General features: G+C 27.2%; 3 protein-coding genes across 4 annotated transcripts; 2 read left to right on the plus strand and 1 right to left on the minus strand.

Moving 5' to 3' along the window:
* Positions 1-1,056: 1,056 nt before the first annotated feature.
* On the plus strand, positions 1,057-6,153 carry LOC108726142 (H2.0-like homeobox protein). The gene is made up of 4 exons (XM_018453534.1): positions 1,057-1,205; positions 1,543-1,761; positions 4,643-4,830; positions 5,954-6,153. Exons 1-4 carry the CDS (start codon positions 1,100-1,102, stop codon positions 6,122-6,124), a joined length of 684 nt encoding a protein of 227 aa, XP_018309036.1. The 5' UTR covers positions 1,057-1,099; the 3' UTR covers positions 6,125-6,153.
* Positions 6,154-7,638: 1,485 nt separating this feature from the next.
* LOC108726131 (probable cytochrome P450 12a5, mitochondrial) lies at positions 7,639-11,989 on the plus strand. 2 transcript variants are annotated; one of them, XM_018453519.1, is made up of 11 exons: positions 7,639-7,834; positions 8,023-8,301; positions 8,893-9,004; positions 9,061-9,183; positions 9,871-10,012; positions 10,288-10,535; positions 10,808-10,991; positions 11,054-11,223; positions 11,398-11,476; positions 11,566-11,775; positions 11,848-11,989. In XM_018453519.1, the coding sequence occupies exons 1-11, from the start codon at positions 7,678-7,680 to the stop codon at positions 11,956-11,958; spliced, it is 1,815 nt and encodes a 604-aa protein (XP_018309021.1). In that variant the 5' UTR covers positions 7,639-7,677; the 3' UTR covers positions 11,959-11,989. The 2 variants fall into 2 exon arrangements, with proteins under 2 accessions (XP_018309021.1, XP_018309022.1); XM_018453520.1 differs by having other exon boundaries at positions 8,023-8,256.
* Positions 11,990-12,513: 524 nt separating this feature from the next.
* Positions 12,514-15,151, minus strand: LOC108726143 (odorant receptor Or2-like). Its single transcript, XM_018453535.1, has 7 exons — positions 15,056-15,151; positions 14,233-14,329; positions 13,738-14,047; positions 13,539-13,638; positions 12,951-13,052; positions 12,686-12,844; positions 12,514-12,573 (listed from the first exon to the last, which is right to left on the minus strand). Exons 1-7 carry the CDS (start codon positions 15,149-15,151, stop codon positions 12,514-12,516), a joined length of 924 nt encoding a protein of 307 aa, XP_018309037.1.
* Between the last annotated feature and the right edge of the window lie 849 nt (positions 15,152-16,000).

Consider the following 16,000-nt stretch of genomic DNA (forward strand, 5'->3'; position numbering starts at 1 on the left):
TCATGTCTGAAAGTAGCGATTATAAAACGTAAGGTATAATATCAATTATCAATTATCATTTTGTTATAGCCATTTTTAATTTTAAGCGCTTCCATTATATGAATCAAGTTATAATTATAATGCTTAACAGAATTGTATCAAATTGAAACATATTTAAATATATATGCTTATAACAATCAAATTATAATATTATTATTAGTAAAAATGCTCAAATGCTTAAAAATAGAATATCTAAGTTAATTTTTATGTTCTTAAATTTTTAAAGACTTTATATTACAAAATGTGGATTAAAAATATTTAAAATAATTCATATTTGAAAACAGCAAGATGCGAATATGCGATCAATTGAAGAAATCAAAAACTATATGACACATATACACACACACACACATTTTATTTATATAATATAAAATCAATAATTTAACGTACATTAAAGAAAATTTGTTATTGTTATCATTGTTATTGTTATTATTTGTTATTGTTATCATATCATAATTTTTATTTTTCATCTTTTCAAAGCATCTCTCGCGGAGAATATTACTTTAACATTTATATCCGCAGCATCCGACTCATCATTTTGACCAGACCAATCTTCTTATAGTCCCGCCTACCAGTATTTTCGTGGACCAATCCAGTTAATCCAGAGAAATCACAACTGGCGGTGGTAATTTTTTCAGCCAGAAATTTCTCGACATGGCAGAGTTTCATTCACTCATTCACTTTTATGCTCTTCTATAATTCTCTTGAGTATTTTTTGTGAAGTGATATTTCTTTACTAATAAATTAATTTAGAGTCTGTTTTTTCTCAAATTTATTTCCATTAAACCAATATTTAACATAACTGTGTGCATTTAAAAATAGTATTATATAAAGAGTGATTAAAGAAAGTGAATTAAAGTGCATAGTGAAGTATAAGTTATATTGGTTGACAAACATTACTAGAATTTATTTTATGTTATTTTTAATAATAAGTTTTTATGTAAATTTACATTGTATATAAACAAACAGGGGCATAAAATACAAACGTAGATTTTTAAAAATGTTATAAATGCAGTTAACGCAGATACCGTGCAAATTTTTGACAAGTTCGGAAGAGACGATGAATGACGTTAATGCTTTCAACATGGATAATTCTAATTATTCAAGACAATTAAAATTTGGCATGGATCGCATATTATCGAATGAAATTTCCACAAGAAAAACAGGTAATGGTTTATACTACTTACTAAAAATTATAATTTACAACTGCTATATGAAATTGTTCACTTCTAATATAATTATCATAACTGACTTACACAATTTATTCCACAAATTTTTTTGAATAATTTATGTATCAATTACATCTTTTTTTAATCGAACCTATACGTATATAGTATAATATATTAACTTTTTTTAAGCATATTTTTAAATAAAGGTTGTAGTTTTTAGTTTTAATATTTCTTTGTAACAGTAATAAAATTCTATATTATTATAATTAAATAATACATATATTATTATTTACATATCTTATAGAAGTTTTAATTTACTGAAACGTTGATATAGATATTCTTAAGCAACTTCCAATACAACTCCCACCAATACGTTGTCCCTGCATTGAAAGTTGCGAGCAATGCGAAACTGTCAGAACTGTCAGAACTTGCATTTCATTCCCGCATGCCCATTCGTCATTATCTGAGGGTACCACATCTGCATCTTATACTGGGCTAATGGAGAATTTAGGAACTTTATATCGGCCGGCACCATTACGCCCCATACCGAAAGGTAAATTATATTAAATTACGAAAAGGTAAATTATATATTAAATTACCAAAAGGTAAATTATATTAAATTATCAAAAGGTAAATTATATTAAGTTTAATATTGCTCAATTTGCTCAAAATTTGTATTAGATAAATTTAATATTTTACATACTATGTCGTAGAAATATCGGATATTTTTATAATTCGTAGAGAATGATCTTTTTCATTAAAAATAAAGTCGAAGCAAGTTTATTATTTAAAGCATCACTCAAAATTGTTTAAGATTGTACAAATAGTTAATTCGTTTCTTAATGCTTCCCTTGTAGGAAAATACTAATAAATTGAATTAGTGAAAAAAACTATATACCAAAAGGTGTATAATATTCGATTTGAGTAATTTTCCAATTATTTTCAATTGTTTTTTCGCAAGTCTAATAGGTACTATATTTTCATGAAAGTTAGCTTGTCCGACAGTATTGATTAATTAGATTGAATATTAAGCAGAATTTTTCTGTAAATATTTGTAACCATGTTGAATCTTAAAAAGATTTAACGGACAATGAGCATTGCAAGTTACGTCATTAACAAATGTTACCATATGGATATACTATCTTGTACTTCTGATATTTGGGAGCAAGTAGAACAAAATATTTACGTGTCAGTGTCTTCACGTGTTTCCTGTCTGTGTTTAAACGACATCTTAAGTGCCATCCATCGTTTATACATGGTGTAAACAGCGGTTTCTATATGCATTTTCTCGGTTGGTTGAAATCTGGTAGTACTCGTATTTATTCTTTTTTGTTTAAAGCTACTTATTCTCTATCTTTTCTATCTTGCTTCATTTTTTGTTCCTTCCTCTTCTCCATCTCTTCTCCACTATCAATAAAATTAATAATATCTACATACATATGAACTTTTTCGTATAAAATAAAATTTAAGAATGAAGTAGATATATAAATTTATACATATATATAATTAATTAATATACAGGGTGTTTGATAAATAACGATAAAACTCTCGCATAGGGGTAGAACGGACTAAACTAAGTCGAGAGTCCTCTTTACCATTTTACAATTTTTGCAATAAGTAACGAGATATTAATGATACTAATTACTAAAAATCACCGCGAATATTGGTTTTCAATAATTTTTTTACTCAAGTACTATCAACTTTACAGAAGAACATCAAGTGACAAAAATTGTTTATTTTCTTCTCATAGAGTTCTGAGAATTTTTTCAAAATTTTTTAATACCGCATTTTCTGTTGGTAAAAATAGTTACTAATAAGAAAATGCAGTACTAAAAAGTTGATAAAAAATTCTTAGAGCTCTAATAATAAATATAATGTGTAAATAGAATTTATTAAAAAAGTGAATTATAAGGCTCAATTGAATAAAACAATAATAACAGGTAAAAAGAGTTAAGAGTCAATGTTAGTTCTTGATAACTAATATTTAATATTTTTTAAATTTTAACAAACGTTTCATTCATTCCTTTCAATTGATAATTTTGTGACACCATTGCGCCACTATATTTGTTATATGCGAATCAATTAAAATGAACATATTAACACAAGTCGATTCACTAAACGTATATCAGTTCGAGAATTGCGATCAGAAGATTACAATAGATATCAAATAAAATATATTGAGCAATGAGGAAATAACATCGAAACATGGAAATCTTATTCCACATACTCAGAAGAATTTTAAATTGTAATTTTCAACCATTTTAATACTTTGACTTATTATGTAAGGTAGGAGTTTTTATGTTTTAGACTTAGTATATAAGGTAGGATTGTTTTTATGTATCAAAATTAAAAAGGTCGTAATAGAAGGACGAAACGTTTGTTAAAATTTGAAAGACATTAAATATTAGCTATCAAGAACTAGTTGGCTCTTAGCTCTTTTTATTATTTTATTATTGTTATAAAAAAGAGTATATCAAAATAGACGTATTTAATAAATCTGTTTCAATTGTATGTACAATATCTAATTACCCATATTTTTAGCAAATCCTGTTTATAGGAATTAAATAATTAATAAGCTTATAGATATAACATAATAATACAAATAGAATATAATTTTAATTTTCAGCAATATCAATTTTCGAATTATTAAATACAAATTTAATACAATTATTAAAGATATAACCTTTTTTTATAAGCTATCCTACTTTCTTCTATATCTTTACATAATATCAATAATATATAAACTATTATATTAATTCTCGTTTTTAACTTATATTAATTTATTGCACAACATGGAAAACCTCATCAAATGTAACAAAATATATAAATTAGAAATGTCCAGAGATCAGCATAAAATCCCAAAATAACTATGATGTTAAAGTAGTTATCTGTTTGAATTTGTACGAAAATTCGAGTGTGAGTGGAAGTACCACACTGTTTAAATACGTACAGATGTTGTATACTTTCGTACAATCGTAAATCAACCCAAAGTAGCCTATCTTCAGAAGTTCTTCAGAAAATTAAAATTTAAAGAAACTGATCGAACTAATAGGAACCATTTATCTCTCATAATGCTTCTTTATCTCTATTTAATTCATAAAATTTCATGAATTCTTTCTTTTTCAGGTATATATTTAATCTTTCCAAAATATATCCTCTCTGAAAAAAAGAATAGTAATATAATTCTATATAATAAATTTCGTAATATTTGAAATATTTTAAAAATAATATTTTTAATATATATATAATATATTAAATATTATACGAAATGCATATCTAATGCAAATTTAAGAGTTACACACATGTTAATAAAAATTATTAAAAACATATTATATTATATATATTAGTATACAAAGTTATTAAACCGTAATATATAAAATTTTCAGTAAAATTTGTTATGGGACAAATTGTCATACTTAATATACACTTTTCAGCACTTATTTCATCTTCCTCGACGATAAATTCTTCAGAAACAAACACACGAAGAAAAAGATCGTGGTCTAGAGCAGTCTTTAGTTCTCTACAGAGAAAGGGTTTAGAAAAAAGGTTCTCTCTACAAAAATATATTACAAAACCAGACAGACGACAATTGGCAGCGACTTTAGGTCTAACCGATGCACAGGTTATACAATTTAAATGAAATCTGGCATGTCAACCTTTGTAACCTGTAAAATAAAAAATTGTAATATTTCTGATTTCATAAAGGAAATAATATTTAAAGGAAATTTTAAGGAAATAATACTAGAGGAAAGTCACTGATACCGACATACTACTTTGTTTTTAAACAATATTTCTTAAACAAACAGTAAAAATAAAACTTTAAAAGCATAAGTACAAATTAAAAAGTATCTTCTATCAGATAGTATAAGCAGTTTTTATAATATTGTTTGCAATTTTGCAATAATTAATTTTTTCGTAAGATAAGCAAAAATGAACGTCTGACAAAATGGACTCCAAAACTGACACAGTAGGCAGTAATGCTACGTATTCCTATTTTTTTTCTTTTACAGGAATTATTTGTATAAAGTACGTACAAATGAAGGTATATAAGATTTTCCAGAATCTTTTCACTTTGTTATAAAACATTTTTATTGAATTATATGCATATTTACTTTATACTGTTCTGCAAGATGCAAATATGTAACGCGAGTTTTTCAAGAGTTTTTTTATACAATGCACGATTGCCTTCAGCTTCAATAGAGCTATTTGACCATGGTGGAAGTACATTTATTTATATACTTCCACCATGTATTTGACACTATAAAGCAATATTATAAAGATTAAGTTAACTCATGGTCTGTTTTACAGACAGGTATAGCGGTATACGCTGCACCCCAATTTTTAATTTAACATCGTATTATGAAAAAACTATGAGAAAAAATAATGTATAAATAAAACTGATTTAGAAAACTACAAGCATTTAAAACAACGTAATATTATCAATAATATAGTCACTATTATTTAAACTAGGCAATTTGCAAAAGAAAATCGTAAGAATTTTATTTTCGCATTCGTAGAATTCGTTTTTAGCTGATTTGGTATAGAAACAAACCACAAATATACAAATTATGAGTTTGTACTTCTTTAATTAATTAAACAGAATATGATTTTTTTATTAGTATTAATAAAGTGCAATAGTTAGTTTATGAGAAATAAGGGGATATCGCTTTAGGAGACCTATGTCAGTATCGGCGACTTTCCTTTAATAATGCAATTTTTTTAACTAAATTTTTTTATGTTATTAGGTTAAAGTTTGGTTTCAAAATCGTCGGATGAAATGGCGACATACAAGAGAGAGCGAAAATATTACATTTGCGGGTCCAGATTCCACACAAAAGGATTTTCCGCAAAAATTAATTAAATCTATCACCAATGATACAATACAACAAGATGAAGAAGACATAGAAATCGATTAAATTCGATTTATGATTAGATTTATGAAATTTCCGCATATATTACAAAAAAGATAACGGCGTTATTCTAAAATAAAATTATATTTATAAAAATTTGTCAAATATTTAAAAATTATTAAGACATGACAATATATTATACTATAATATGTAATAATAATATGTAAGTAATGTCAATATGACAATAATGTGTGCAATAATGTGTATGAGAAAATAATACATTCAAGATGTCTTAAACATAAATAATAATAAGTTCGTTATAAAAATATCAGGAAATGGAAAATTATTTTTTAAAAGTAACAAATTACAGTTACTATTATAGTTATTTTAAAATTTTAAATTTTTTAAAATAACTCGTTACAATTACCGTTACTTGAGAAAGTAACTTTTCGTTACTTTTCCATTACTTTTTTAAAATCGACGATCACCAATCATAGCGGACGGATGCTTTTTAGTCTCAAACGCTATGAGTGACTTGTGTCCAATCGTGTGCAAAGTAACGATAAAAGTAACTGTAAAATTCGTTACTGTTACCAAAAAAATGTACATTACCGTTAAATTACCAAAAAAAGTAACACTGTTACCAGTAAAGTTATCAAAAAAGTAACTTATAACTATAACTTTATTACAAGTAACGAGTTACTTCTATTCCCTGAAAAATATAAGAATAATTTACAATACAAGTAAATGTTTATATTAATGGTTATATATTTATTATTCACTATAATATTAATAAAACTTTGTATATATACGTAAAAATAATCTAATATCCAATATTAAATCTAAACTTTTAAAACAATTATATATTATGTTGTGGCTCATATTCAGAACGAACTTTCTTTCAGAATGCTTATAATTACATGTTAAATGCGCGTCAACGATATTAGCACGCATTTAGTATATAGTTCACATTACATATATTTAATTTCAAAAATATAAAAGAAATATAAAGATGTGTTCGGATTATTGAGCCGAATCTCGAACCGTAGGAAATATAAAAAAATATATAAAAGCGCGCTATTATCTATAAAAGCGTTTTGAATATGGGCCTATATATTAAAACTCCAACACGCTTGAGTGAGTAGGAGCTATGGTAGGAGCATATTGGAGCATGTTGGAGCTTGCAACGCGACAAACCTAAAGACATGTCAATGCGCTGGAAAAACAGCGACATCTAGTGACTTTGTCGGAGTTCGAGCTTCGCTTTAGGATCTCCTTAATGCAACTTTCTATTTTTTCGATATGCTTCCGTGGCAACGATTTTATTATTTTCTTTCTCATTAGTGTAAACATACGTAACTCGATCACCATTACACGACAATTTTAGCAATCGTTTTCATCCTTTCTAAACTATATTTTTACTAACAGGTATGAACAAAAATTTAAGACTTTGTAATATATTATATATATATTAAAATAATTATATACACATTATAATTATATATACATTAAATAACTTTCCTATCTATGTTCTTAAACAAATTATGTATATTTAACTAATTTTTTTTATTTAAGGACTGTGTCTTAATACTGTAAAAATTTCATAATTTCAAAACAAAATGATGCATTGCTCAAAGCAGTCCATTTTTATTGCTCGAGATTTTTCATTGCAAACGTATAGAAAATGTTTCTATCGCTTAATGACAAAACTGTCAGATACATTAACAGCTACTGAGGAAAGGAAATGCGTGCCACTCAATTCCAATGACATAATATGTAAGAAAAATAGTATTTAATTATTCAAAATTCAAATAATTTAATGTTGAATAATTTCCAAATAGCAATTTAAATTAAATGGTATATAAATGAATTAAGTCACTGCATTATATTTTAAGAGGAGAAATTTTGTCATAAACTAACTTTAATTAGCTAATTCATGTCATACTCAAATTTTTCTAATTCAGCCACCTCCGTGGCGCAATCACATACAATTCCAACAATAAATGCAACGCCAACGAAGAGAGAGACGATGTCATTATTGGAAACAGCAAATTTTGAGATAGCCACGGAAAGTGTTAAAATTCCTAAAGTTATGCCACGTGTTCGTATAGAAAAAACACCATTACCGTTTGAAGAAATTCCTGGACCAATGATCCTGAAATTATGGGAAAAATATTGGAGATACGTGCCACTCCTGGGTACGCAACTGTTTTGCAGTCTACTAATAAGCAGACTTATCCAGGGTATGATCCCTTGAAGTTCAATTGATTAAAATCCGAAGAACTTTTTTGTATCTTCAAATTGATTTTAAGAAAAAATATGAGAAAATGTTTTGCTCTATATTTGTACGTATAGATTATAAATGCACAAAGAATGTAAATTAATTTTGGTTCTTCGAATTTTGAATAATTGCTTCCTGATGTTAAAAAAATAGATAAAATATACAAAATATGTATTATAATAATCTTCTAAAATTTATAAATGCACATATATTGAAATAAATTACAAATTTATATACTTATACATAATATATATAAAAAATTTTAAGCAGCTATATTTTTCTCTTACGTTATAAAAACGCATTTTTATTATATAATATATCTCAGTCAATATACCAACTAAAAGTAACATAACATTAATTAATGTTATAATTTCGCGCTCAACAATATAAATGTAATATAACACATAGTGTGTTACATACAGTTACATTATTTTAACATAAATTTTTTAATAATTACTATATTTAATAATAAAGACAAAGTAATTCGTATTAAAGACGGAAGTTTACTATTTGATATCAATTAAGGACAATAATTTAATACATTATATTGCAGGACGATTATCTTGGAATCGCAACGTTACACCAATTAAGTACTTATTTGATGAATATGGATGCATCGTGCGGATTAACGGGCCGCTTGTAAATGACATAATTATGATTCACAGGTAAGTTATCACAACGTATATGTTTTTCCCAATAATTAACATATTGATTGTTCTAGACCTGAGCATATAGCAGAAGTTTTCAACCAGGAGAGTGAGTCACCTATTCGTAGTGGCATTGATATCCTCCAACATTATCGCCTTAATCATCACAAATATCGTTCCGCTGGAGCGTTTTCTCTGTAAGTGTGCGATTAATTATAAAAGGAATTTACCACAATTATATTTAAATACATAAAATAATAAATTCAATTGTGCAACAAAATGTGATAATTTAAATTAATATCCTAAAGAAACGTTTACTTTTAAATCAAACAAATCCTTTAATATTTAATCATATTTTATCTATATAACAACTTTCGTAAGTTTTATAAAAATATAGCTTATATTTGTGTTTATATATTAAACTGGAATTATACGATGCTTAATTTCTTAAGTGATAAGCATGCATGCATGCGTGCTTTGATAAATACGCTGATATTTGATAGATAAAACGAAATTAGCACAATTGCTTTATTCTAAAGATACTGTCAATCATCTCGATCACATGACTGTTTTTAATCTTTTGATTCATACATGCAAGGAAACAAGCAATGAAATAATAAACATAAAAATCATGCATATGCTGCGCTCAATGCATTAACATATTCTAATGAATCAGAGCAGGCATGTATGCATGTCATTCAAGAAGTCGAGCATCATGTGATTCCAACTTTACAATTATTTTACATAAATATATAATGTTCTAGTTTCTTTAAATATAATATATTTAATAATTTTATTATTCTGTTATTTTTTTCTACATTATTCAGATTTAATAAGATAGTAATTTAATTAATAATTTGATAATAAATTTTATGAAATACTAGACAAGGTTTGGAGTGGTTAGAAGTAAAAAAGAAAGTTGATCAGCCGTTGCATGAGACTGTTTCCGATTATATTGGAAAACTGGATTTAGTATGTGACGAACTTATTAACAGAATTCGTAATATTCGAAATCGTCAAGATGAGGTATATCAATGAATAATAAATAATTAATAATGCGCATTATACTATCACAATTGTCTTAAATTTAATTAAATTTATATTTTTCTGTTATATTTTTCTGCATACATAATATTTAAAAACAAAACAATATTGTACATGAAAACAAACAAACTCAGGCCTTACAAAATTATAATGAATAAATTATAATAGAAATTTATTAAAATGTGAATAAATTTATTTTATTATGTATAACTAGTAATAGTTTAATAAGTAATACTTCAAATAATATTTCTCAATAGGTACCAACAAATTTTCATCGAGAACTCACTGCATGGGGTATGGAATGCTTCTACATGACAATGTTCAACAAGCATTTCGGTTTTCTTGATTCTACCTCAAAATCGGCTTCCGAAGTCACAAAAATTATTAATGCATTAATCACTGCCCACACATATATGAGTCGCTGCGAAACTGGATTTCAAGTGTGGAGATTCTTCGAAACTCCATTTGTCAAAAAGCTTTATGAAGCTTGCGATGCTCTTGATGAGTAAGTCAAGAAGTTTAGCAGCTCTTTAACGAAGCTTTTACCTTAATCGTATGCTTTTGTTTATATAATAAGAATATGCGTGTATAATTATAATTTTAATATATTATTAAGTTTCTATTTATATATTTATATATGTATATACATTATCTATTATTCATTTAATATATTATTTATTTGATTATTTCAATATAATAATTTTTTTTAATTTTTTAATATTATATTTTGCTAATTTCTTAAATGGTATTTACTTCACTTACGGATTTTTACTCTAGAGTTATCGGAAAATATATTCGTCAAACTCAGAATAAACTGCAAATTTCATCGCTGTCGAAACAAGAAGAATCTACGAATGAAGAAAGAAATTTACCATTACTGGATAAAATGATGATTCAACGTATCCATCCAAACGACATTTCTATCCTTTTGATGGACATACTTATTCTAGGCGTTCAAGCTGTAATATTATGCAATAATTTGACACAACTGTAATAAGAATGTAAATTATCTTGAATTTTCAGGTCATTAATTGCGAGGCGTTTCTACTTTATTTCCTAGCAAAAAATCCTCGAATACAAAAACGGTTGTACAATGAAGTAATAACTGTTTTGTCTAAAACCGATTGTACTTTAACAAAAAAAAGCTTGAAGGATATGCCATATCTAAAAGCATGCATAAAGGAGAGTCTCAGGTAACGAAAAGTAAAATATGAAATTAAAATAACTGTTTTAATACATGTGTATTAATTAAACTCTTTTATTTAAAATTTTAAATAATTATAAACTACTTTATAAAAAATAGCAATAGAGAGAAAAATTAAGTTTACCAACATATTATTGTACGTAACATGATATTTTTTTAAAAGATTACGACCAGCATTTCCCTATTTGACGAGATTATTGCCATCGGAAATTTCGTTACATGGATATACAATACCAAAGGGAGTAAGTTGTATACGTAAATTCAAGTCTAAACATGTGTGTGTGATGTATACGTTATATAAGTGATATAATGAATAATTTTAATTTTCTAGACTTTTGTCATAATGGCAAATCAAATAACATCACAACGTGAAGAACATTTTGAAGATCCTGAGAAATATCAACCAGAAAGATGGTTGAATCAGGATGAACATGCGCATAATGATTATCAAGAGTATTCATGTCTACCCTTTGGCTATGGTATACGATCCTGTCTGGGAAGAAATATGGCAGAAACACAAATGATGTTACTCACTGCAAAAGTAAATAAGTTTTATACAAAATATAGCGTAAATATAATGTAAAATTGTGTGATACATATCTTATTTTTACAGTTGGTACAAGAATTCACAATCGAGTATGATTATGCTGAAATCCGAAGTAGATTTCTTATGATAAATGTACCAAATAGATCACTACGTTTTCGTTTCATAGATAGAAATTAAAAAATAAGAAGAAATATGCAAAATAATTTTAAAAATCTGAAAAACAGAATAATTATTAGATATAAAGAAGTATCTTTATTAAGATGATATAATAAGAATTATTATTACAGTAAAATTACCTTTCTACACAAAAGCTGTATAAAGAAGGGAAGAAGCTGTTAATCATATTTGCTTTATATCAAATCATATATTATTTTATTAACAAAATAACTTAAAAGTTACAATAAATATGTATTTATGTTTGTATTCAATACACTCATTTGCTTGAGACGTACAAATTATATATTTATAAAAGTATAATTTGGATTAATTAATGTTAGAAATTACGATATTAACTGTTACAAATAAAATCAATAATTTCTATAATTTATAAATACCATATACAATGTTGATAATTTAACAGTATGTATAATATAAGATTTTTCTACATGGATATCTTCGGGGTATCATTACTAACAAACATATTTTTATTATATTATTATTGCAATTCTACATAATAAACATTAAAAAATATATATAATGTATGGATATTACCTTAAAAAACGAATTGTTTATTTATTCTTGACCTAGCATAATACGCACAAATGCCATATATGAAAAAACTGTCGAGATATACTGAAAAATAACAAATTCTTAAATGCAAAATAATAAGTAAATCTAAAAAAAAGATAAATGCAAAAAATCTGAGAAATGAAAAGTAGTATGGAAAACGGATATAAGTTCTTACTGATGCGTAATAGTTCATGGACAAGTTTGGTAATGCACCTGGAATTGAAATGGCGACTGGACGCTGACTTCTTAGTATGATATGTATTAAAATTTTCTGCATAGTCAGATTATCATCGTACCATAATGAATTGTAAACGGCAGACGCTATATCGCTACTCTAATAAAAATTTTTTTTAAATAAATTTTTTTAAATTGGACATAAATTGTATCATTCCTATTAATTATAATGTAATTATATATTTTATTTTCTATAAATAACTAACCGTACTTATTACTTTGTCAGCTGGCCAGGCATACATATAGAGTTCCACAAAACCACAAAAAGCTATCATAAGAAATGTCCATTTCACTGTCCATGGTTGACGCTGTTATGCGTAAATATCAAGAAAACATAATATGCATGATGTATAATATGCATGAATACTGTATGTAATGTATTACATTAAACGTGAAACATATAGTTTAGTAAAATCAAACAATTCGTTTTCCATAAACAATAAATGAGAAAATCATACAATATTATTGGCTGCGTTCGGAAACGTCATTCGAATGCCTCTGATGCTTTGGATTCATCATTTTGTCCTTGTTTAACATTAATGTTAAACAAGAGGTCTCTTTTCACTGGCTAAACTAGTGTACATACATACACTTTTGAAACTTAAAGTGAGATAGATGTATGTTTGATATTTATCGAAAGCGAGAAAGAGAGTTCTAGTGCAGTCTAATGCAGGAAAATAGACCAAAGGACAAGATAATGAATCCAAGGCATCCGAGCGCAGCCATTATAAAACAAAATATTTTTTAAAGAACACATAATAACTTTTACACGAAGCACGGTACACTATACTTACACTCATAAAAGTAAGATAACCAAATATTACAGCACCGGTACTAAAAGTCACGCACAATAATGCTACGTAACGAATTGCACAAGATACTTCTTTTGCATATCTATAAATATTCGATTTTAAAAAACATAACTTACTACGTTTAATTTTTTTTTATAATTATATACCTTTTTTCAAATTATATACCTATTATATTATATACCTAAGTAATAGACTATGTTCACGCGTATAATTTACCAGCTCTTTCATATTGGTCATTGTACGAAACTGAACGGATAAAATTTCAAATCTGGCGGCTATAAACCAAAGTAGAAGAGCAGGAAAGGTATTGGTGCTAACTTGGATCACACATTGATAAGCAATTAATATATGATGAGCATAAATGATAGTTTTCAATGGTTGAAGTTGCACATTGAATGGGTATTTCACTTCACACGGAAACGGTTGTGATGAAAATAAAGGCGTGAGTATAACGCTGATGCCTGTCATTGCCAACCAACAAAGAATACTACCTACAGTAACCAATTTATTATTAAGAAATTTGTTTAAATAGTTAAAACTAATACTGTAGCTGCGTTCCGTTTCACGCATGATGCGCATGATACATCTTTTATCCTTGTTTTTCACCGAATATTAAACAAGGATAAATGATGCATTATGCACATCATGCGTGAAACGGAACGCAGCCTATACATACCATAAAATGGTTTGCATTTGTCAATATATCGTTGGAAAATTTTTTTTTCATATTCTTGCGCTCGCTGATAATAAGCCTCCATTTCCAAAATAATAAACTGTGTTATCGAAACTTGTATTAATAGTTCTTTCATAATTTTAAAAATACAAAATATTAATAATATATTCTTAATTAATAAATTGCCTCAATTTTATATACACATACATTAATAATATGTAGTTAATTATGTAACAAAATTTTAAAGAACAGTATAAAAAATATATAATAAGTATTTGTATATTTCTGTTTAAAGAATATATTTACTTTATAAAACAAATAATTTAATCAGAGGTACCAAAGAATTTACGAGTTATCGCCATGTCGTAATGGCCAACGTGTCCCGAAATTTTAAGGTTGATATCCCGAAATTGGTTATTCAAAAGTTGGCCACCCTAGCTATACCCAGTGAAAATGACAATGGAATCGACGTCGAATCGACGTCGATTCCATTGTTATTTCTCACTGATTGTGAGTAGTGGAAAAATACTTGTATCCTTCCACCATGATCAGGGCGAGGATTGATACTGAGCAAGATTCACGAAATGTTGGCAATGGATCTCGACGCGGCGATAACCCATAAACACTTTGGCACCTTTGAAGAAAACACCTGTGAAAGTCTCAAAAGTATTAAATACTTAATTGAATCATTAGACAAAATGTTTTATTTCACGATTTATTTTATAGATATAAACAGTTCTTATAAGTCTGAGCAGAGTATACGATGGATTTTGTTAAGTTATAAAACAGTGTTTTCACCAAATTAATATGAATAAAAATTGTATACCTGCAAACGTTTCTTTTGCATCGCAAAGAGTATCATCTGTAATGGAACTTGTATGATAGCGCTCAACTGACATCCTAATTTCATCACCAGAAGCATATCGTCGTTGTGCTTACAGATTGTCCATACCACCGCAATGGCAACTAGTATCGAATTTGTAACGCAGAAACACTGGAAGGCACTGCGAAGAAGTCTCTGAGGCTTCGTTGCGTTCGGTGGAAGAGGCCAACAGCAAGCGAATATCAAATATACCTTCAGAAAAGCGATTACTCTATCTAGTGTTACCTTTTCCTCCATGTTTAAAACACAACGGAAATTCTAGCTAGCATAGTACGATATAAGCTGTAATCACCCTCGCAATATTGTCAAGATAATTTGCCAGCGAGTAGATAGTATAATAACACTATCGTGAGGCGCCAAATGATGTATATGCGGTACATACGATATAAGCAGTGTTATATCCTGTCTTTGAAGCAAGGTGCATTGTTTCTCAAGGGTTCTCAATGCGTATAATATATTATGACAAAATTTTAACGTTACGTTAATACCGATTACAATTCCATAAATTATAGTATAAATTGAATGTTCAGTTAAATTCGTTGCATTATATTATAAAAATATACATATACTGTAAATAAAACTTCAATTTCAAAAAAATTATAAAAATTTAAATTTTAATAATTTATGCAATTTAATGTTTTAATAAATCATATAAGTTTGATTCATATCATGTTACTCGTGAAAGCTATTGCCCCCCTCCCCTTCAGAGATATCTATAGAACATAAAGCCTTTGTGGAATAAATTTCGTTATTTTACTTATGCACGTCAAAGTTATATTTAATTAAAATATCTCGAAAGAAGTTTTGAAATATTGACGCTTCTCAGTTACTGTGAATTACTTATACCTAGAAAGAGAAGCAACTTTTATGAACACCTAATTATAGATA

This window comes from Mycetomoellerius zeteki, unplaced genomic scaffold (assembly GCF_001594055.1).
Source record: "Mycetomoellerius zeteki isolate Tzet28-1 unplaced genomic scaffold, Tzet1.0 scaffold39, whole genome shotgun sequence".
Taxonomy (NCBI): domain Eukaryota; kingdom Metazoa; phylum Arthropoda; class Insecta; order Hymenoptera; family Formicidae; genus Mycetomoellerius; species Mycetomoellerius zeteki.

What these genes read in the sequence shown, in the direction of transcription:
- LOC108726142 (XM_018453534.1), top strand. Translation starts at nt 1,100, where the DNA reads ATGAATGACGTTAATGCTTTCAACATGGATAATTCTAATTATTCAAGA. An exon ending in ATTACGCCCCATACCGAAAG is followed by an intron (nt 1,762 to 4,642) that starts GTAAATTATATT and finishes TACACTTTTCAG; the next exon opens with CACTTATTTCATCTTCCTCG. An exon ending in TAGGTCTAACCGATGCACAG is followed by an intron (nt 4,831 to 5,953) that starts GTTATACAATTT and finishes TTATGTTATTAG; the next exon opens with GTTAAAGTTTGGTTTCAAAA.
- LOC108726131 (XM_018453519.1), top strand. Translation starts at nt 7,678, where the DNA reads ATGATGCATTGCTCAAAGCAGTCCATTTTTATTGCTCGAGATTTTTCA. An exon ending in TGCATAAAGGAGAGTCTCAG is followed by an intron (nt 11,224 to 11,397) that starts GTAACGAAAAGT and finishes TTTTTTTAAAAG; the next exon opens with ATTACGACCAGCATTTCCCT. An exon ending in GATATACAATACCAAAGGGA is followed by an intron (nt 11,477 to 11,565) that starts GTAAGTTGTATA and finishes TTAATTTTCTAG; the next exon opens with ACTTTTGTCATAATGGCAAA.
- LOC108726143 (XM_018453535.1), bottom strand. Translation starts at nt 15,151, where the DNA reads ATGCTTCTGGTGATGAAATTAGGATGTCAGTTGAGCGCTATCATACAA. An exon ending in CAAATGCAAACCATTTTATG is followed by an intron (nt 14,048 to 14,232) that starts GTATGTATAGGC and finishes TGGTTACTGTAG; the next exon opens with GTAGTATTCTTTGTTGGTTG. An exon ending in CCATGAACTATTACGCATCA is followed by an intron (nt 12,574 to 12,685) that starts GTAAGAACTTAT and finishes GTTATTTTTCAG; the next exon opens with TATATCTCGACAGTTTTTTC.